Source organism: Gymnoscopelus braueri (assembly GCF_963280865.1).
Source record: "Gymnoscopelus braueri genome assembly, chromosome: 17".
Taxonomy (NCBI): domain Eukaryota; kingdom Metazoa; phylum Chordata; class Actinopteri; order Myctophiformes; family Myctophidae; genus Gymnoscopelus; species Gymnoscopelus braueri.
Genome location: NC_137617.1, coordinates 35,155,440 through 35,176,632, shown reverse-complemented (window position 1 = coordinate 35,176,632; position 21,193 = coordinate 35,155,440). Strand labels below are relative to the sequence as shown.

General features: G+C 46.2%; 3 protein-coding genes across 6 annotated transcripts in view; 2 read left to right on the top strand and 1 right to left on the bottom strand.

The window, feature by feature from the left end:
• Positions 1-181: 181 nt before the first annotated feature.
• On the top strand, positions 182-1,093 carry LOC308105106 (dual specificity protein phosphatase 13B-like; the record flags this gene model as incomplete). Its single annotated transcript, XM_080455738.1, has 3 exons — positions 182-315; positions 524-741; positions 894-1,093. The coding sequence occupies 3 exons, from the start codon at positions 182-184 to the stop codon at positions 1,091-1,093; spliced, it is 552 nt and encodes a 183-aa protein (XP_080311864.1).
• Positions 1,094-2,964: 1,871 nt separating this feature from the next.
• On the top strand, positions 2,965-4,873 carry LOC308104612 (dual specificity phosphatase 29-like). Its single transcript, XM_080455063.1, has 4 exons — positions 2,965-3,072; positions 3,239-3,463; positions 3,882-4,105; positions 4,387-4,873. The coding sequence occupies exons 2-4, from the start codon at positions 3,279-3,281 to the stop codon at positions 4,653-4,655; spliced, it is 678 nt and encodes a 225-aa protein (XP_080311189.1). The 5' UTR covers positions 2,965-3,072; positions 3,239-3,278; the 3' UTR covers positions 4,656-4,873.
• Positions 4,874-5,034: 161 nt separating this feature from the next.
• The window catches only part of kat6b (K(lysine) acetyltransferase 6B), a 26,275-nt gene continuing 10,116 nt past the window's right edge, over positions 5,035-21,193 (bottom strand). For 3 of the 4 annotated variants that reach the window (XM_080456257.1, XM_080456254.1, XM_080456255.1), the window contains exons 4-17: positions 20,365-20,480; positions 20,017-20,098; positions 18,860-18,989; positions 17,678-18,678; positions 15,992-16,113; positions 15,711-15,823; positions 15,435-15,576; positions 15,142-15,303; positions 14,743-14,836; positions 12,854-13,085; positions 12,042-12,201; positions 10,696-10,977; positions 9,468-9,759; positions 5,035-9,315 (exon numbers count right to left, since the gene is read on the bottom strand). In XM_080456257.1, coding sequence (XP_080312383.1) covers positions 6,407-9,315; positions 9,468-9,759; positions 10,696-10,977; positions 12,042-12,201; positions 12,854-13,085; positions 14,743-14,836; positions 15,142-15,303; positions 15,435-15,576; positions 15,711-15,823; positions 15,992-16,113; positions 17,678-18,678; positions 18,860-18,989; positions 20,017-20,098; positions 20,365-20,480 — 5,837 coding nt within the window. In that variant the 3' untranslated portion in view covers positions 5,035-6,406. The remainder of the gene's footprint in view (positions 9,316-9,467; positions 9,760-10,695; positions 10,978-12,041; positions 12,202-12,853; positions 13,086-14,742; positions 14,837-15,141; positions 15,304-15,434; positions 15,577-15,710; positions 15,824-15,991; positions 16,114-17,677; positions 18,679-18,859; positions 18,990-20,016; positions 20,099-20,364; positions 20,481-21,193) is intronic. The other variant, XM_080456256.1, reaches the window with a different exon arrangement.

Here is a 21,193-nt window from a genome sequence, read left to right as displayed (position 1 = left end):
TAACTACAAGTAAAACAAACTAGAGAGGAGGAAATGGATAAATAATAAAATAAATTACAAGCACAGTGAATCAAGCTCTCTCTCTACGTAAGTATTCCAGTTATTCTGCCGTTGCACAGTTTGGAGATAATGATTTGCTACTGTTACACAACTAAGAGTTGTCTCTCTGAAGGAATCAAGTATGAGCCAAGGGGAGGAGACAGGCTATCAGACACCGGCGCCCACCAGTGATCTGCTGCTCAGCCTTCTGCTGATAAACAGACGACCCACAGGTGCTGTCAATGAGGTTTGGCCCCATCTCTACATTGGAGATGTGTAAGTGGCACTCTCACCTCTGGATTGAATTATAACATGACAATCTGAGTGCAAAGACGATTCACATGAATTAACATGATGCATCTAAAATCATTTGTTTTCTATCACCACATAAGAAATTAGACAATTTTACTAGGCTTGCCACAGACAAATTCATTATATTATTTATTTAACCCGACACTGCATGTCCACTCTGTGTCATTTGCAGGGCTACTGCTCAGGATAAATCCCTATTAGTGAGTTTGGGAGTAACCCATGTACTGAATGCTGCAGATGGGCCAGAGCAAATTGACACCGGGCCACATTTCTATGCAGGCACTGACATACTTTATCATGGCGTGGCGGCACCAGACCGCAGAGACTTTGACTTGAGCCCATTCTTCACACCAGCTGCTGATTTCATTCACAATGCTCTGGTGCAAAAAGGTATGAATCCGCTTAAACAATAGACTGAGTGTCGGTCCTGGCAATTCTGGTGCCCTTTTGGCCAATGTTTTGGACCAAATACCAGAGTGGTACAAACATAAAACTTCTAAAAACTAGACAGTTGACGTGATGTTTGTCTTTGGCCCCTGCAGGTAAGGTGCTGGTCCACTGTGCCAGGGGAATCAGCCGCTCTGGTACTCTTGTGCTGGCTTTCCTCATGATTAAACAAGGACTGACCCTTGTCGAGGCTATCAAGGCCGTTCGCAGGCACAGAAACGTCCTCCCAAATTCTGGATTTCTGAAACAGCTCTGTGAACTGGACCAATCGTTGGCGCTGAAGAGCATAAAGTGATATTATGCAAAAGAAATGTGACTGTGATGTAGACTTCAGATTTAGATTTTGTATCATACAAAATCAACAGCACATTAAATTCCCAAATGTTGTTTGTTTGCGTGAGCCATACCAGAAATGATGCACACTAGACAGTTCGCTTCTACCCTTGAATGACACACATGCAGTATATATCTATAAATAAACAATGCTCCACTTGGCACTTACGTATTCACTCAAAATGCTGTCTAAACCATTGGAATCTAGTATTAAAACTGTGATATCTTGTCTTAAGAGAGGTATATGGTATGAGATGACAGAAATATGCCAGGGTGGTTCAGAGCATGTGTACAGATTCAGGTCAGACTTTGAGAAGAGATGAAACGGTGAAGCCATCTTAATCAGAAATGCTCTCCAGAGCGCACACGCAAATACACACACACACACACACACACACACACACACACACACACACACACACACACACACACACACACACACACACACACACACACACACACACACACACACACACACACACACACACACACACACACACACACACACACACACACACACACACACACACACACACACACACACACACACACACACACCGAGAGAGATGCTGTCAAAATAAAAGGAATTGGATATCATAGGTCTAATGATTTCACTGTCAGAATGAATGATGGCAGAGCATGAAGATATGAGGGGAAAATAAAGGATTTTGATGGTGTGAAAACTCCGTCTGACATGTTACCAGCTTCATCCAGTCGTTCAGCAATACAGTTATCATCACACTCTCACTTTGGGGGCTTGCATTTAGATCAGCGAATGGACCATGCATATCAGATAACAGAGAGAATCAAAGGCATGTGCCGTCTGGTGCGAAAACCTCATCTGTCTAACAATCTGACACATTCACAGTCCCTCTTTACCCCCGAGAGCCCCAAAGAAAACGCAGAGCATCCTCAAAGACCATTGTGAGGCAGTGCTTTCTCACAGCACGATGCAGAGTTTCTCTCTCCTTCAGCATGAGATATTATGCAGAAAGGCTGCAAGAAAACTGACACAATTTCAAAGAATCACTCATATGGCTGAGCAGAGGCTGGCTATGCCCCGTTCACTCCAGTGAATATGGGCATCCTTTTGGCAACTGCAAAGTCTGGATAAGTACAGCTTCCTGCCAGTGTGCCAGCAGCAGAGATTAACCCATTCAGACCGAGAACGCATCTGTGTCATTTTAAGATTTCTTTGGGCTATTCAAAAGTAGCAGATCTACAAGCTCATAGCGCGGCACCGAGTGCCGCGCTATGAGCTTGTAGATCTGCTATTTTTGAAAAATCGTGAAAATTTGGGCAAATCGTTCCATATATATATTTATTTTTCAAAGCAAACATTTGTAACTCAAATCTTTGCTTCTGGGGGATTCTACAAATCTCTTCTAAATCCTAACAGTTTTTTGAAAAAAAAATATGTTGCTATAATCAGTGGTTCTCAAACTTTTTCATGTCAAGGACCCCCAAAATGATATGTATTTTGGCCACGGACCCCCATCTCAAAATATTTTGTTCCAGGGACCCCCCAGAAGTTGTTCAAAGATTTGCACACATTTTACAAGATTTTCTTTTTTAAACAGCAGATCTACAAGCTTGTAGATCTGCTATTTTTGAATAGCCTAAAGAAATCTAAAAATGACACAGATGCGTTCCCGGTCTTAAAGGGTTAGAATTGTGTGTGTTTAGAAGTTTGATGGCAGGGACTGGGTGGAAGGTTTCCCTACAGGCAACACGCTCGGCAGCCAAGGTCAGGGACCTGCCACATCACAGCCCTAAAAATATCCCCTCCATTTGATGCCCGTCACAGACCAGTTATACAATCTCTGCCCCCAACTCAAGCCAGCCCGAATTAACTTGGTCCATGTTTTCAAGGAGCGCCTGACAACACGCTGTCAAAACTCAATAAAAACAAATTATCCGCATCCCAGAAGGAAAATAAAGGTGAGTTGTACTTTGTGATGATTGTAGCCTACTGCAGTTAGAATGAGAAAAGTAAAAACTTTAATCAATGTATGCCATTTTATTAAAAAACAAACAAAAATGGAGGCACTGAGGGAAAAAAAGGTTCTGTGGCATATCAAATCAGCATTTTCTTTCGCCCCTCAAGATGATGCATCATGTGTGAAAGAAAGCTATTGTGAGGAAAAATGGCTTCTCGCAGTTCAAAGACTGGCGTGAAGATACATGTGGCAAAGAAGGCAGCAGAGTCTCTGGTTCCTCAGGATGAATATGTCACACCTGGGGGCTATGAGCTGGATAAAATTCTGAACCGTGGCAGCGTGGAATACACTCATGTCAATGAGGTCTGGCCTAACGTCTACATTGGGGATGAGTAAGTACATCTAATTTTTGCAATTAAGAGTCTATTACACTATGATGCCGTTTTTGAAGCCTTACGCACTTAAGCCTTATTTTACCCAGTGAATGTTTTTACCCAAAATAGCCGATCAACAAGCTCACAACATGTCGCAATGAGCTTGTAGATCTGCTGTTTTTGCTATTTTAGTTTAGAAAATCTTACGGACACCAGGTTGAAGGTGTTTAAAATGGTTTGAAAACGCTGCTGATACTGTTTAGTTTTGAAAAGTTCTGGACAGGCGGGAACGGACACTTTGGACAACGGTAGCCTACAAAGAAGGTATAGCCATGGGATCCAACGGTCGCGAGCTAGTACAATGCTTGGTTTAAAAATTATTTAATGACTTGTTTCAATGTTTGAAATGTTAATACTCACATAATTCTTTTCGCAGACAGACTGCAAAAGACAAGTCCAATCTGAAGAATCTGGGCGTGACCCACATCCTCAACGCGGCCGAGGGGACATGGAACAACGTGGACACAGGAGCCGGGTACTACAGTGACATGGACGTCGTCTACCACGGGTTGGTGGCCGAAGACGTCACCACCTTTGACCTCAGCCAGTACTTCCTCTCTGCCGCCCAGTTCATTGATGAAACCCTGAGCAACCCGCACAGTAAGACAACATACTCATTAACCACATAAATATTTTCAAAATGTCTTTTTGTGCCATGTTGTGGAAGTGAAAAACCTAATACGTGGAAAGAAGTTGAAAGTACTTTGTCTACTGGCAATGGCACACAAGAAATCTGTCCACCGGTTTGCGAGATTAGCTCCAGACACAATCAGGCACACAAACTGACCCCCTTATAGACGGCTATAGCCATGCCTTAACAAATATTTTTTGGGGGAGGGATCTTTGTCTTTTTTTAAAACATGTAATTTATGTGTCGACAGACATACTGTTGGTGCACTGCGTGATGGGACGAAGTCGCTCTGCCACCATCTTTCTGGCCTACCTGATGATCTGCAAAGACATGACCGTGGTCGACGCCATCGACCACGTGAAAAGACGCCGGCGCATCATACCAAACTGGGGCTTTTTAAAACAATTAAGAGAGCTGGACACTTTCCTCTTGGAGCAAAGGGAAGGCCGCACAGAGGGACATGAATGTGACGGGGTGAAGGACGACCACCACAACGGCAGCTCACCCTGCGTCCCATAGGAAGCATTTCATTTGGATCAGTTCCACACAAATACTGTACTGTATGTTGTAGCCTAACATTTATTAGACTACTTCAAAATATTTTCCTGGGGTCATAAAAGAGCAGGCGACATGACTATAGAATCAAAAGTCTACCATGGTTAACCACTTAAATACTTCATTGTACGACGAATAGTGAAAATAGCCGATCTACAACCTCAGAAGCCACAACACATCGCATCGAGATCAGTAGATCAGCTATTTTAGCAGCACAGAACTATGGAGGATAAAGGCTGCCAGCATTAGTTTATACTGTATTATTGATTTCAACTAGTCTCTTCTACACCGCATCTCATCTTGGACCAGGTGATGTTTTATAAATCATAAAAAAGCAGAATCATTTACATGGTCAATCATAATTTATTCTTATGCTAAAATGTACAGCATTTTAAGTGACTGACAAAAGGAGAAAAGTCATAAATACAAGAATGTCATTCTGTCCAATTGTTTGTGCACATAGCCAGGTATTTCCCCCCTGTGTTCCTACCAGCAACTCTGTACAGGTACAAAGGCTACAAAAAGAGCAATATAAACAATAACACAAGTACAAGTTGCGTTTTACATGCAATCCCATTAGCTTAGTTTGGTCTATTCACAGGCTCTACTCTTCTACACTTCGGTAAAATATAAATCCAACATTTTATAAAGATAGAAAACAAATCTACAGATGGAATGAAAATGTAACTTTTAAAGGCATTATGTAAAATATCAACTTTGGACTAAAATTTTATATTTCTTTATTGTTATTCGTCGTTATAATCATTTAGTCATTTTTAAACTCCGCCACACTTCCAGACATTTTGAAATGTTTTAGATTTGTCAGGGTACAAACACTGAGATATGCTTTGTTTTGTTTTTTTTGTTTGTTTTTTGTATTTTGACAGAAATCAGTCTGCTTTTATAAAACAGAAAGCTGCCTCGAGGAGATCTGTTACAAAAGACTTCAGAATTATACATACATAGCAATAAAACCTCTCAAACAGAACAGGAAAACAGAACTAAGTTTACAGGTTTTTTTTTTTACATTATTAGAATTAACAAAATATAGTTTCATCTTTCTCCCAGTTTAAGGGAAACCTAATAAAAGGCCAGATATCTTTCAAATGGCTTGCTATTAAGCACAACACTTGTACAGTACTACTCAATGCACTGTCACTAACAGAGACTGAAGCATGCTAGGTGTCACTTTACAAAATAAGTACAATAATTTAAATATACAAAGGCATGAGTATAGTACAAACTAATTGTCAGCACTGTTAGACAGATACACTGAACAGGTTCAAATAGCCACCGACTCCACTTGTAGCAGGCACATTAAATGGCTTCATTTGAGGCTGCTACACAACTGCAATACCACTTATGAGAGATCTCTACCTCCGAGCTCCGAACCCCACCTGCTCTAAAGAGACATCAGAGAGACTAACACTAATTAAATAGATTTTCATCTTAACGATGTAAGGCTTCCCATCTGAAGGAACAAAGGAACAAAAAAATACTTATACATAGCTTCAAAGTTTTACTCATTGACGAAACTTTTTGCATTCTTGCCAAGTGCTGCTGGTTTTTAAGTAATAACAAAACAAAACAAAAGACGTCAGCACAAAAACAATAGAAATTAAACAAAAAGGCCAAATCTGCGCATTTAAAAAAAACAAAACAAACAAACATAAAAAAATGCACGCAAAGTCGAAAGCAGCCCCGGTGCAACAGAGCTATCGTCTGATAAAAGACCCTTTGAGGGACTGCTTGGACATGCCCGTGTTCATGTAGCCATGGTGACCAGCTGGAGTGTACACCATGTTGCCATGTGGCGGTGCCTGCATGGGCTGCTGGGGGTATGGCTGCGTTCCCATCATGCCCATCTGCATAGGGTACTGGGGCGACTGGTTCATGTAGGCATGGTTGCCATGGTAGCCACTGTTCATCATGGACTGGCTCATGCTGTAACTGTTCATGGCATTGAGCGGCATGTTCATGGAATTGACGTTGTACGCCGGCGCCGGCATGATGTTCACGCCCATGTTCATGCGCGGCATGGCCGCCAGTGTCCTGGAGGGCGCCTGCATGGCCATGGTCTGCGGCGGCCGCTGGTACATCTGCTGCTGGTGGTGGGACAGCGGGGCCGACTTGGACCGCATGGAGATGTGGCTCTTGGGCGCCATCTGAGTCTGTATCCGCTGCGAGGGCGGGATGCCCATGTTGCGCTGCAGCATCATGGGGGGAGGCGAGCCAAGGTTCGGGGGAGGGGTCATGGTGGCCTGCACCTGGGGATTGGGGACGCGGTGGGGCGACTGGGACAGGGACACCAGGCCCGCGTGCTGCGACGACAGGGCGGGGCTGTTTGCATACGACGTGATGGAGTGCGAGGCCGCATGGTTGAAAGGCAGCGAGTGAGGGTGGTCCATGAGCGTGTTGGTGAGCTGCTGCAGCTTGGCCAGGCTGAAGGTGGCCGAGGGCTGGGGGTAGTGCCCGCCGCCGTACTCACCCTGGTGGTTTATCCTCTCGTAGATGGCGAGGTTGTGGTTGCCCGACTCGGGGATGTCCGCCAGCTGCATGGGGGCGGCGAAGTTGGTGGCCATGCCGCACTGTGCCAGGGTCTGCTGCTGCTGCTGCTGCTGTTGTTGCTGCTGCTGCTGGACATGTTGTTGACTGTGTTGATTGTGGTGGCTGTGCTGCGCATGCTGATTGTGCTGGCTGAGCTGATTGTGCTGGAGGTGGTGATTGTGGTGGTGGCTGACGTTATGCTGGTTGTGGGGATTGTGTTGAGCGTGCGGACCGAGCTGATTGTGTGGACCGTGTTGATTGTGTTGGCTGTGATTGTGTGGGCCGTGCCTGCTGTGCGGGTTGTGTTGGCTGCGCTGGCTGTGTTGGCTGTTGCTGGGCGGCCGCTCCACCACCACGCAGCCCTGCGGCGACTTGACGTTGCAGTGCTGTGGCGAGCTCAAGCTGTTCTGCTGGATCAGGCCGCAGCCGCCCGGGTTGACGGTGGCCATTTGTTGGCTCACGGCGCAGCTGCTCTGGGCCAGGCCGCTGGGTGGGATGCTGCCGTAGGAACAGCTGTTCTGGGAGGCGCCCGCCCCACATATGCTGCCACCCAGTGTGGAGTCGTAGCTGCTGGGGTTCTCGTAGTTCTCTGTGGTGCTCTCGATGCTGCCCAAGTCACTGAAGCCACTGTCAACCACCTGCTGCGAGTGGTCCGACACCGATGGAACGTCCATCATGGGGCTGGTCTCCATGTTGTGCAGCGAGGGCACCGAGATGGCGCCGTGGTCGGGGCTGATCTGGGTGTAGCCGCTCTCCAGGATGGAGACGGCCGGGCTGTTGACAGAGCGCACCGACTGGCTGGGGTGTGAGTGGGCAGAGGAGAGCGGGCTGCTGTGGTCTGACTGGGGACAGTCGTCCAAGGAGGTGAGTTGGGGGCTTGGGGCCATGTGGGTGTAGGTCTGGAGGTTCCTGCATGCCTCCTGGGTCTCCACACAGTCTTGGAACACGCTCTCGCGCTCAGTCTCCTGAGTGAGCGACTGAACAGCCTGCGCTGTTTCGGAGTCGACCTCGGGACCGACTGGCAGGTCCTCTCTCAGTACGGGGCTAAGTGGCGGCCTCTCTAATGGCTGAGGGGGCAGGTGATCAGGAACAGGACTCGGGGAGCTCTCCTCCTCCGAATCGGAATCCACAGGATGGTCAGAGTCTATGGCTGCTACTGATGCAACTGCTACTGCTGATGTTTCTGCTACTGGCATTTCCGTCATCGCGTCATGGATGCTCTCTGCTGTGGTGTCTGATAGCTCTTCATCATGGAGTGCGGTGGAAACCTGCTGACTCAGCTCAGAGTCGTTGTCTGCCTTTGGTTCTAAAAAAGGCGGGGTGCATTCAGGCGGTTCCGTGGGGGCTGGCTCCATCTCCGCCTCACTCGGCTGTACCTCCGTCGGTTCCGTCGGTTCCTCCGGCGCGACGAGGAGACTCTCGTCCTCATCGTCAGCATCCTGATCCTCAATGTGTGTACCGGACTCTTCGTCCTCATACTCCTCCTCCTCCTCTTCCACGTTTCCACGTGATGCAGTACTTTCTGCACTGCACTCCACGTCTTCGGATGGGAAGTCCCGCTCCAGCTCACTCTCTGGCGGCTCACTCTCTGGCGGCTCATCCTCGGGCGGCTCTTCTTCAGGCGCCTCCGGGGACCCGAGTTCGTCGTCACGGATCGGGGATGCGGCGGCAGGGGAACATGTGGGGGAACATGTGGCCGAAAATACCGGGGAGGCGACAGGGGATTCCTCGGGGGAGCTCAACTTGTCTGAGGTGTTGTCGGTGGGACTAGGGGGCTCGGAGGGAAGCCTATCCGGCTCCACGTCTGGACTGGGCGCCGGGTCGCGGCTGGGTTTGGCTTCCTCCTCCACGATGACATCGTCCCGCTCCGGCTCCTCCTTGGGCTCCTCGGTCTGGATGTGGTGCTGCTCGGCCTCCATGGGCGTTTCGGGGGGAGTGTACAAGTTCAGCTTGAAGCCCATTTTGCGCTCGTTTTTTAGCCTCCATTTAGGAGGCCCCCGTTTCACTCCCTTGGGCCAGCCCTTCTTCCGTTTCATTAGTCGTGGTCTGCCTGGCCTCTTTGACATCAAGTCCATTCCTAGAGTGGGAACATAAAAAGGTAATGCTTAAATTTTACATTTTGACAACTACATTTGGAACACTGACCAGTGACCAAGATGGATACGGTTCTAGAATACGATTTCGATACATCTCTAGAACAATATGACTGCCTAACGGAGTGGTACGGACCTGCATTCCAGTGGTCGAGATTGTCTTTCTGTATGTTTTTCTCCAGCCTCGGGCGACCTCTCCGGCGCTTCACTGGCATAATCGGCGTCTTGTCTTCTTCCTCTTCCTCGTCTTCGTCCTCACCCAACTCGCCCACTCTGCAGGTACGCTCGAGCTGGGGCATCGGTCGCTCGTCCTCGGAGTTGTCGAAAGGCTCGTTTAGAACCTCTGTTGTCTCAGAGATGGTCTCCGTTGTCACGCTGCTGTTTATCCTTTTTCTCTTACGCCCTCTCTTCTTGAGCACAATGGTTCTCTGAAATAAAAAAGGACAAAAAGAAAACAACAGGCATGAGAGAATAAACAACGGCTGTAGAGCGAAAAACCTCCATCAAAATCAATTTACTTTTATAAAAAATGATGAGTGGGAACGAGGTCAATGTTCTCTGCAAGAACAGAGGGAATCCATTCAAGATTTTTTTGTGCTAGATGTAGAATGGTAAAAAAAAAACGACACTGAGCGCAAATGTTAGAGCGCTGCATTCCCACAGACGAGTGAAGCCTGGTTTGGAAAACCACAAATGAGACATGGAGAGTAAACTAAAACCACAGTCCAACATTCTACATTCTCCAGAGTTTCCCCACTGACTGCCTATTGCAGATATTCACCGTTCGCCTCACCGAGTACTTTACAGAAAGAGTGCAAAATCAATGTCAAAACTAATGGGTTAAATAAACTGCAACAACTGTTGGCATTCCTCCCCTAAATTCCATACCGTTATTGGTGAAAGGGACTATCAAACATCAACCGATAACGTGCAATATTATCTCCAGCACAAGGGGGCAGTGCCATATAGACAGAACGAATGGGAATGAGAGCAACACAGTAGAGGGCAGTAAATTAACCATGACCATTGACAATGGTACAAGGTTTAGCCTGCACAGCCTCGACACCAGCAGTGAAAACACAATCTATTATCTACAGCTGCAGGCCCACAGGGAGGCTCCAAATGACACGGAAGGGGGGGGGAGGGGTAGAAATTCATGAATATGTATCGAATCCTTCAATCTCGCCAAGTACACAACATGATGGCTAATGTTGGCAAAACATCTAATAATGCAGATTAAATTCTGTTTTCTTCCTGCATGTTTCCTTTTATTTCTGACAGTCGATAACCTAATCCAATTGGGATGGAACACCCAAATACTGACGCACTTGCCAGGAATGTGATTCATGTCGGCGAGCGCTCACCTTTCGCTTTGCCGCCAGCATGGCATGGGCTTTTGTCAGAACGGGTGGCGAGCCATCAGAGGAGTCATCGTCATCGTCGTTGTCGTCATCATCATCCTCCTCGCTCCCGTCCTCAGAGACCTGACGGCCCCTGTCCCAGGAAGGCGTGGCACGGCGCTCGTACGTCCTGTAGGGTACTTTGCGATGGACCTTGGTGGGCGGATGTCTGCTGCCATGAGTCATCATGTAGCCCTCCCGCTCCTCCTTCTCCCAACAACTGGCCTGCTCCTTCAGCCGCTCCGCCTGGTAATTAAACAGACAAGACGCATTATCTCTGGGAGAGACGCACACGCGGCGCCCAGCATTCGCGCTGCAACAAGGCTAATGGGAAAACGAGAGATTGGAATTAACATCATGACAAATGAATCACCACAGGTCCCTCCTGATAATAAGAACACGGCTCTTGATTGGGCGATCGCCGGGGCCGACGAGGAAAACGTTTCCCCCGTTAAGCAACCGTGGTACGATTGCATTTCATGGAATATTTAGTGCCATCAATTATGTAGTGAAACTGATTTAGGGCAATTTTGCACAACATTAAATGCCTACTGACAGCGAGAACGCTGTGCCCATTATGAACAGCCTCTATTTGAGCTCCCCAGCCAATCAAACAATCACATAATAGCAACAGCATCGCTGGCTGTCGTTTACACGTCATACGCATAGACGTAAACACTTTAACCTCAGCGTCCCAATCCTAGGGGGAACATTCACTGAAAATAGCACAGCTCTACAAGCGTTGTGAGCTTGTAGATCAGCTATTTTTGGCTAAGATATTAAGTATAGCCCACGGGAATAAAGCCAAATTTGTATAGGTCCCATGGGAATACGGCCAACTTTGTATAGGTCCCATGGGAGTACGGTCAACTTTGCATAGGTCCCGTGGGAATACGGTCAACTTTGTAAAGGTCCCGTGGGAATACGGTCAACTTTGTATAGGTCCCGTGGGAATACGGTCAACTTTGTATAGGTCCCGTGGGAATACGGTCGACTCTTTTATAGGTTCCATGGGAATACGGTCAACATCAAGTTAATACCTGGAACGCATCTGTGTCACTTTAGATGTCTTTGGCTATTCAAAAATAGCAGATATACAAGCTCATAGCGCGGCACCGAGTGCCGCGCTATGAACTTGTAGATCTGCTATTTTTGAAAAATCGTGAAAAAATAAAATGTTTAGATTTTTTTCCAAAAACTGTTAGGATTTAGATTTTTTTTAAAGAATCGCCTCAGGTCTTAAAGGGTTAAGTGGTTATTGGCAGTACAGCAGCTACTGATAACAGGGGTTGTTCTGGGGGGGTACATACATCCATCTCCGCCTCTCTCTCCTCTTCCGACAGGACAGCGTTGAGAGCCGTAGCGGGCGTCCAGAGGAGGGCATCCGGGTCCACCTCGTTCATACGCGGCCTGGCCCTCAGCTTCTCCACGTGCCTCTGGATCAACCGGTCTCGTCTGACCACCACGACCCTGGGAGGAGGAGGAGGAGGGGTGTCAATGCATAGATATAGAAACCTAGATACCTCATTGGCCGCTGCAGTTCATTAGAGCGACCTGTGTCGCGGCCGCCATATTAGAGGGGGAACACGCTTTCTGACTCCGGGCCAATCACAGCGCGTCTTTTCCGGGACTTGTCAGAATCTAGTTGTATAAAAATATCCCGTTGTATTTTTATACGACTAGATTCTGCCAAGTCTCGGAAAAGACGCGCTGTGATTGGCCAGTAGTCGGGAAGGTGTACGTGCCCCCTCTAATATGGCGGCCGCGATACAGACGACCCCAGAGTCGGAGGCGGCGCCTACCTTCATATGTCTATGTGTCAATACACAGTCACAAATCTACCACCATGAGCAGGTGTACGCACACACAGGAAAACTGAAACGCCCGCTCACGAGGGTGGCAACGTAGTTAAATTCCACCGTCAAGAAAAGCTCTCTTTGGGAGAGAGCAGGTGCTCCATGTCCTTGGGGTGCTTAACCTGACTTACTTCTGTCAATATTCAGCAGCATTAATGGATATGCTGTTAAAAATACCCGCTGGCCTGGATAAGTCAGACGGCACGTGGAGGCAGCACCAGCGCGGGGGCTGGAAGGGGGGGCGGCGGTTTCAGAACAAGACTGACCTGCCATCCTGTCTGTCAATCATGCCGAGGTGTTGGAGGGTAGCGGCGATGTCGTGCGGACACATCCCAGTGGCCCTGCTCATTCCTTTCACGCTGATGTGTTTATCTGCGTGCGTATGAAGGTACTCCACTATGACACTTTTCCAATACGCCAGGTAGGATAAGCGACCCAGATCTGACAGCGGCTTCTCCGGGGAGCCGGCTTGTCCTTCTTGTCTGGTGAGAAGGTAACCTAAAAAAAATAAATAATAAATAAACAAAATGCAATTCAAAACAAAGCAAAACGCTTCAGTCAAGCCCCCAAGGCTGCTGCGTATATTCGAGATTGTGATTCAATTTTCCCTTTTCCGTTATGAATTACATATTCATATAAAGAGGTGACATGGAACCCAGGCTGGGAGCTGCTCCATTTTCACCTTCAAATTGTATAAAAGGGAGGTGAGGCAATCACTTCCCCTGTCCTTCAACCTCTGTCAGATGCTAAGATACTATGCTGGCAAGGGCGACAAGAGAGGTTGAGTGTGTGTGTGTTTTTGGGGGGTTTAGGAAACAAAGCTACAGAACAAAATTATGGTGAGAAGCAGCTGGATGTCACTGTTCACAAGAGGCTGTACTTAGGAGAGATAATGAAGGGGTGGGGGGGGGGGCTACGGGAGAAACTAATAGTAAAAAGGTATCTGTGTAATTAGTTTTATAGCGGTCCTGTCAAGGGTCATCCATTATGAGCAGCATGAAATTAATTAATGCCTTTTAATGTGCAACCCGCTACCGAGAAACCAAACAAGCAAATCTAATCACCAAACACTGAATGCGTAATATTTCAGTAATCATGACAATATTCATTACCAAAGCTGCGGAGAGGAGCCAATAATAACATAACACTAGTGCGATAAAATATTCAAACGTTCTAGTCACGAAAGAAAGTTTCATTATGTGCCGTTTCACGCACGTATTACGACTACCTAATAAACAACAACACAAGAGCCGCGCTGTGAATAACGATTTGAAAAGGAGGAACGTCATTCCACAATGCCAACAGCTAATACTCTCCTGTCGTGGCTACCTGAGACAAAAGTGTTCCTCTAATACAATCCAATAGAACAGAAAAATCTTAATCTAAACAACTTCCAGCTCCAAAGCTACATTTTCCAATAAAGCCTTCGAAGAGCTCAGAACTCAGCTGTGTTCAATCTCCCTTAATCCCTGTCTTTGTTATCAGCACACTCTCAATATCGCAGATCCTCTCGCATCTCTGTCTCAATGGCTCCCAAAGTGAACAGGAAATCAAATGCTCCATTACAGCTCGCCCTCCCCTCTCTATTTTTTTTTTATTATCTCTCCCTCTCTCTATTCTCTCCCTCTCTCTCTCTCTCACACACAGCCTTGGCAAAGAGAAAACCCTTGAACTAATAAAAAGTGCTATGATAACAAAACTGGCCAAATCCACTGCCTAAACACAGAAACCCACTCAAGGCAGCGCTTGTTTTCATATGTGACCACAAGGTCTTAAATATTACATGTGTTGCATTTTGCACGACTAAAACACAGAAACCAAAACCAACCTCAACGCCTCATCAGGATGCAGAGGGGAGGGGTCTTTGCAATAAAAGACCCCTCGAGGCTGCACCGAGGCCAATACTTATGGCCATCAAATACTAATGTATGCATAAAGAGCCTAATGCGTCTTCATTCCTAATCATACTTGATTGCTTAAGCGCTGTACATAAATGCTCTTGATTTAGCCATTTCAAAGCCCTAACCGCATAAAAGCACCTTGCCAGAAGGCATAAATTCACCCCTTAATCTGGAATTCCTTCTCAACAGTAACGATCAAGCGGAGAAAAGAAGAAATCAGTTTGGGTGTTCTTTAAATGCATTAAGGAACTTACTGAAATCAATAAGGAACCTTCCAAATCCTTGCCTTTGGTACTGAGGCATGATCATTATGCACGAGACATTGTACTTCTGCTGGCAAAGCTTTTCCTGAGGGAAGGGAGAAACAGATCAAGTATGTCAGAGCTCTGCTGAAGCTGGCAATTTATTGCACCTGCCATTGTCCTTGTCTAAAGCACATACACACATAAGTGCAAGCGAATGCACACACGCAAGCACACTCATTAAAAATAACAATCCATTGTGAAAGTATTCAAATCAGGGTCTCAAAAAATAAATAAAAACATTTAAAAAAGGCAAATTACAGCAAGGCTTTTCTGTATCACTATCAGCGTTTCAGAAATTATGAGCGGGCATTTTCGACATTTCCCATATAATCACTCTATAATTCTTACCTTGGAGAAGTAACCCACAAGATGACAGCCCTTCTCATCATTCTTTGTAAGTATGTAGAAGAGGAAAGGCTCCACATCATAATACAAGGTCTTGTGATCCAGGAAAAGCTTGGCTAACAGGCAGAGGTTTTGGCAGAAGAGCTTGCTGACATTTCCATCAACCTAAACAGGGGATGAGAAAGCGCAAGACGACATCGTTCAAACTGTTGTATTTTCTACCCCTCCTGGTACCAATTCAGTGGCCTCTCATGCAGCGTACAGTTATTGCTTTATTGCCGTGAAGGGCGGCTGACCTCAAACACAGAGAGGTCATCCGTTCGGTAGATCTCATTGGCTGGTGGGTGGAACCAGCCGCACTTCTTCGTGTGCCTCTGGAGAATGTTCTTGCTCCTCATGTACTTCAGACAGAACTCGCACAGATAAAGCTTTTGCAATCTGACAAGAGACGAGACGGAAATTTGTGAGTTTTCCCCACCGTCAACTCAGTAAAAAAGAAAGTTCCCCAAAACACAATACACAAACAAAAGACAGAGTATTTTATAATCCGTCTTTAACTAATAAATCTTTACCTTGAATATTCTGGTGGGTAAGGGGAAGAATACCACGTCTGAATCTCGTATTTTCCAAACTCAATGACTGAAGGGTATCGTGACGAGTCGCTGTTCATCAGAGATCCCGTTCTCTGCAAAAGGAATTCGACCAAGGCAAAAGGATCAACATTCAGGCCAGCCTGACGGGCGGACTCCTCATCGGAGCCCCAGATGGCGTTCAAAAAGGTGTTCAGTGCCTGTGATGTGATGAGATAGGTGTGAGGAAGCACATGCCCCCACTGTGTGGAGGTTCTTCTCACCTGTGCAGAAAGCGCCTGGACACACGCGAACGTCTTCACGTCTTCCTCTGTGACGTGATCCCTGGACATGGCCACGAAGCCAGCCTGGGCCTCCTGCTTCACCCGCAGCTCTCCGCCATAGCCTGCGACAGGCACAACAACATTGACATCAAAATAACACTAAACCAGACAGCAGCATCAACAGCATTCTGCTTGAGCTCACTCTAGCTGAAGGAACCCCCTTAACCCATTAAGACCCGAGACCGATTAAAAAAAAAAGTCTTCTAAATCCTAACAGTTTTCTGGAAAACTTCTGTTGCTATATCAGTGGTTCTCAAACTTTTTCATGTCAAGGACCCCCAACATTAGGCTATATGTATTTCGCCGCCGACTCCCCATCTCAAAATATTTTGTTCAAGGGACTAACCCAAACCCTAGAAGCAAAGATTTGAGTTAAAACAAGCTCATAGCGCGGCACAAAGTGACGCACTATGAGCTTGTACATCTGCTATTTTTGAATAGCCAAAGCATAAAATAATGGTTGAAGTGGTTCAAATCGAAAATGGCACAGATGCTTTCCCGGTTTTAATGGGTTAAATTAATTCTATGCTAATGTGGCGCATAGACGGCGAGTATTGTTGCTGCCGAGTCGGTTTGAGGCCGTGTCTCGGAGGAATCTCATAATGTATCATCTTTGCATGTTTATGTGAGAATCCCTAATGCAATGAAGTGAAACTAAATCACTCTAATTGCATAACCGCTTCCATGTGCTTAGTCATCCACCAAGACAGTTTCCCATAAATTAAAAACAAGGTGTGCTGAAAGGGAGAAGCTGGTGTAGACATGAGAAGCAGCTGATGTTTGGCAAGCAGTCATTTCATGAAATGCATCGACACTGCGACTTAATCACCCAAATAAAAAACAAAAGGAGAAAAAAAAGCCATTACAAGTAGAAGTGATGCATTATTCAAATACTTATGGAAATGTGCTACTTGACCTATATTGTTAGTGGTACCTATGCACAGTATTGTTCAGACAGAATCGCTTTAAACATGAATAACATTTAGATTTTGACAGACTGTGAGTGTCCTGTGAAGTCAGCCAAATGAAAGGGTTATTATTGGGTTTGTGGCTATAATCATGGTGTCATCTCTGAGTCAACCTTGGTGGGTGAATCACTGGGTTGCATGTGTCTTAATGACCGTTGGAGGTGACGCTGAGTGGTGATGCTGTTTGTGAGAGAGGGTGGAATGGGTGGAAGAGTGCTGATGTGACTACAGTCGCTACTAGGCAGGGATCACAATGGGCGTAGAACTGCAGCGGGTCAAGGACAGAGCAAGGAGCAGCATGAGGGGGAGGGGGGGGGGGTTGGGGGTGGTTAGTGGGCCATGCACTATGACAAAAGCCGACGGGCAGGAGGATGGAAGCCACGTGGATTCCGCAGCCAAGTCAAAAAACGCCAACGAAATATCGTTGTTAAGGAAGCTATAAATGAATTCAAAAGTAGGTGGCATAAGATTAGTAGAAGAACTGTTAAAATGCTGAGGGTGCCAACATGAGCTTCTCTCAAAAGAAAACATTAGCTCAAATCTGGGAGTAAGAACACAAAAATTGCGATTGGCAAGCCTTGGGTTAAAATTAAAAATTAAAAAAAAGATTACAACTGTGGAGACGCAGGTTTTGGTTGGAGCTCGGAGCCTTGCTTACCATGATCGTGCTCGGGCTTAATTCGTCCGTCTGTCAAGAGTCCCTTTCCTGTCGAGGGGGCTGCCTTCTGAGGGCTCACTTTATATCTCAGCCTGCCTAGCGTCCTGTGCTTTCTAAGGAAGGGGTTACGTTTGAAATGGCTGGCCACTTTAAAGGGATGTCCTCTGGGTCGCCCTGGCCCGGGAGATGTCGAATGAGACAGTAACCTATTTTTATTAATCTCTTTGCTTCCAAGGCGCTGGGGGCACGTTTTGGACATGCAGGACGAGTCCTGCTTGCGGTGCGCGCGCTTGGGCGGAGCGTAGCAAGGCAGGCCCTTTTTCCGCGATTGTCCCTGAGTGGTGAATATGTGGGAGAGTCCATCAAAGAGTCCCTTTAGCTGGTTGCTATTGCAGAGACTACTCAGGGAGGGAACACTAGACTGGCTGGAAGAGCTCTGGGGGGAGTTAGCAGAAGTCGAGCCGTTGGACACCTGCGAGGGGGGGCTAAGTCCCGGCAACGTGGGAGGGGGTGGAAGTGCACAGGGGGCAGGGATGGTGGCTAGCGCCTGAGCTAGCTCCTGAGCTAGCGCCTGAGCGGCTTCCGTATCGGAGGCAACCGACAGTGGCGGACCCTCGGACTGTTTCGGCAGATCGTCATCCCCAGAGCACGGCTGCCCGGAGGGCGACTCTAAGGAAACAGCTCGCGACCTACGGCCGACAGGGGAGGGGGTAAAGAATTTGGAAAGCCCGTCGATTAGCCCTTTGGTTTTCTTGTTAACGGTGAGTGTAGCTGGGGTGGAGGTGGGCGTGAGGGGGGGAGTGGTGGTGGGGGTGGAGGTGGTGAGTTGGGCGGTGTCACCCGCCCAACAGAGGTCTGCAACAGCCAATCTGTCTCTGGTGTCCTTCACAGATGCAGCATGACCAGATGAAGGTGTGGAACAGACGGTAATCTTTTGACCCCTACCAGGTGACCCCCTTCCTCCAAGTGCTATCATGGAGCCGCCGTCGCCGGTTACAGACCTGCGGAGAAGGGGGACACAATTAATTCTGTTCCATGAGAAGTAAACAAAGTAAAATATATATTTTAAAAAATACATAAAAAGGTGAAATAACTGCTGGCCACGACACTGGGAGGTTGTTCGTAATAAACATTCACTAATTATCCTTCATACTCATCATTTTTGATTCATGGCAATCTTACATTCTTTGTTTGAGCTTATTCCTGGGCCTTCCAATAGGCTTTGCATATCGTCGTTTGATTTCATCTGCCTTCTTGTGCAGCAATTTCTTCCCATTCTCCTTTGGCCTGCAGACTTGGCAGATCCAGGTTCCTGGAGGGCGTCCAAATAACAGGAAGCATTGGTTAGGTGGGTTCATCAATTCCGAGGACATATATTCATTTGAGACATTTCCTTCTATACCACAGGCTGGCAAGAATACCTCCCCACTCACAATGACAATCAATTACTCAGCACAAAAGGAAAATCCATAAGAAAAACATTGGGTCAATTCACTGTCCACTGAAATAGACTTCGTGTCAGCTTGTTTCGAGCAAAGCTATGTGACTTGTATGAATTGCCTGCCAAATGTTCTGCTACACTGATTCTCAACCAGTGGTCCACAGAGCACTACACTAGTGGTCCATGGCATAAATATATATCTATTTGAAAAATGATTTAAAATGTTTACAAAATTATATTTTACCTAATGTATAAAAAATATATACTATGTCTAAATAACATTTTAGTAAGTCAATTTAAGAAATGTTTTGAACTAATATAGGCATAGTGTTGGAAATAAGTTTGAAATGAAATAATGACTGTAATGGGCCACCGAAAGTAGACGATCTACAAGGTCACAACTCACTGCACTGTGTTGTGAACTTGTAGATCAGCTATTTTTTGTGTGAGACACGGGCACACAACAAAATATAAATCCTGCTTTAAAGCCATGCGAAATATTATAATTATTATTTTAATAAAGTAGAAATGAACGTTATGTCTTCTGATATACTAAATATATATTGTATGTTGCTGGGAGGTGAGGTGGTCCTTGAGGATTGTTCAGAATACGCTAGTGGTCGAGAGCTAAAAAAAAAGGCTGAGAACCACTGTCCTACTACGTGTGCAATCATTACAAGCGTAGCTGTGGGGCCTGTACTGTAATCCTGAGATAGCAAACCTCCCTAGGGATACTGGAATAATTTGATATGCATGCAAAGCTCCTAATAAGCTATTGCTGCCTCATTGTGCTGAGTGACAGCCCCAAAAGGCCTTCTATAAAGAGAGAAAAAAAAGGGCTTTGAATTGACAGGAGAGAGGGGGAAAACTCTGGGGCCAGACAGTGTAAACACCTCACCTTTTGGCATTCTTGAAAGTGGTGGGTCACAGCATTCCATGTGAAAGCCCCGATCACACGAATCACAGAACAGCATCTCATCCTGAAAGGGAAGAGCAGGCAAGTGTTGGGAATGTCCCTGATGCATACATAGAACACCCTCTGTTTCATTGACGGTCTTCAGAGGAAAAAGAAAAGAAAAACACCCAATCGTACACAAGAGAACCTTTACAAATCTGAGGAATAACCGACAATTCCGTCGAGATGCACAACAGGGGGCTCTACCGCCAAGCTTACAACAGTCGAAAACAAATAATTGATCAAATAAAAGACAACTCTTTAAAAAGAACAATACAATATAATACTTACTGCATTTTTGCCCTGTATTCGACAGGAGCTGCAGGTTTTGCATTCAATACACTGCCATCGTAATCTCTTCACATTTGAGGTTAGCTCAGAGGAGAACTTCAGACATGACGGATGCCCTTCAAGAGTAATTAAAAAGGCACATTAGCGATACACGTCTGTAGCATCTCTTAAGAGTGCCACAGTCACAGAGCAGGACAGACGACCTTCCCATTACGTTCGCACATGAAGGTTAAATATTAACATATTGCATCATCAACAACAGTAAGCCCGTGTGTCCGGGACCCTTTCTTTTTTTGGTTCCACAAGCTGTGTCTAAAAACAGTATGATCAAACATCTGAGCGGCTAATTACAGATAATTTGATCTTAATGAGGCAGAAACAGTAGCGGCACTCAGTCTAATGGAAGCCGATCCATGAAAGTCATGTAAAAGCTCGCCTTCTCTCTCACCCGGCTCCCTCTCATGGTTGTAAAACAGCTGTTTTACAGTGAGAGCACAATTTGTGTACACTATGAGCGGTTAATGAAAACCACCTCAACGCTACTTAGTCAAATTTGAGCTATAAAAATGTCACCGGGAGAACAATTCCTTACGGCATTTAAAAATAATTGTTCACAACACAAATGACTCCTTAGGAGAGGTAATTTTATGGAGGGTTAGCAATTCTGTCTGGAACAAAAGGACAGAGAGGGAAATGCCACAAATCTGCGGCAGCAAATGGCTGATCTTTGATCCACTCTGGGTGGTAGGATCCATAAGACCAATTGAAGGAAAATGACGTGGGTGATTTTAACATTCTAATAGCCACTTAGGTAGCATCTGCCTTTCTT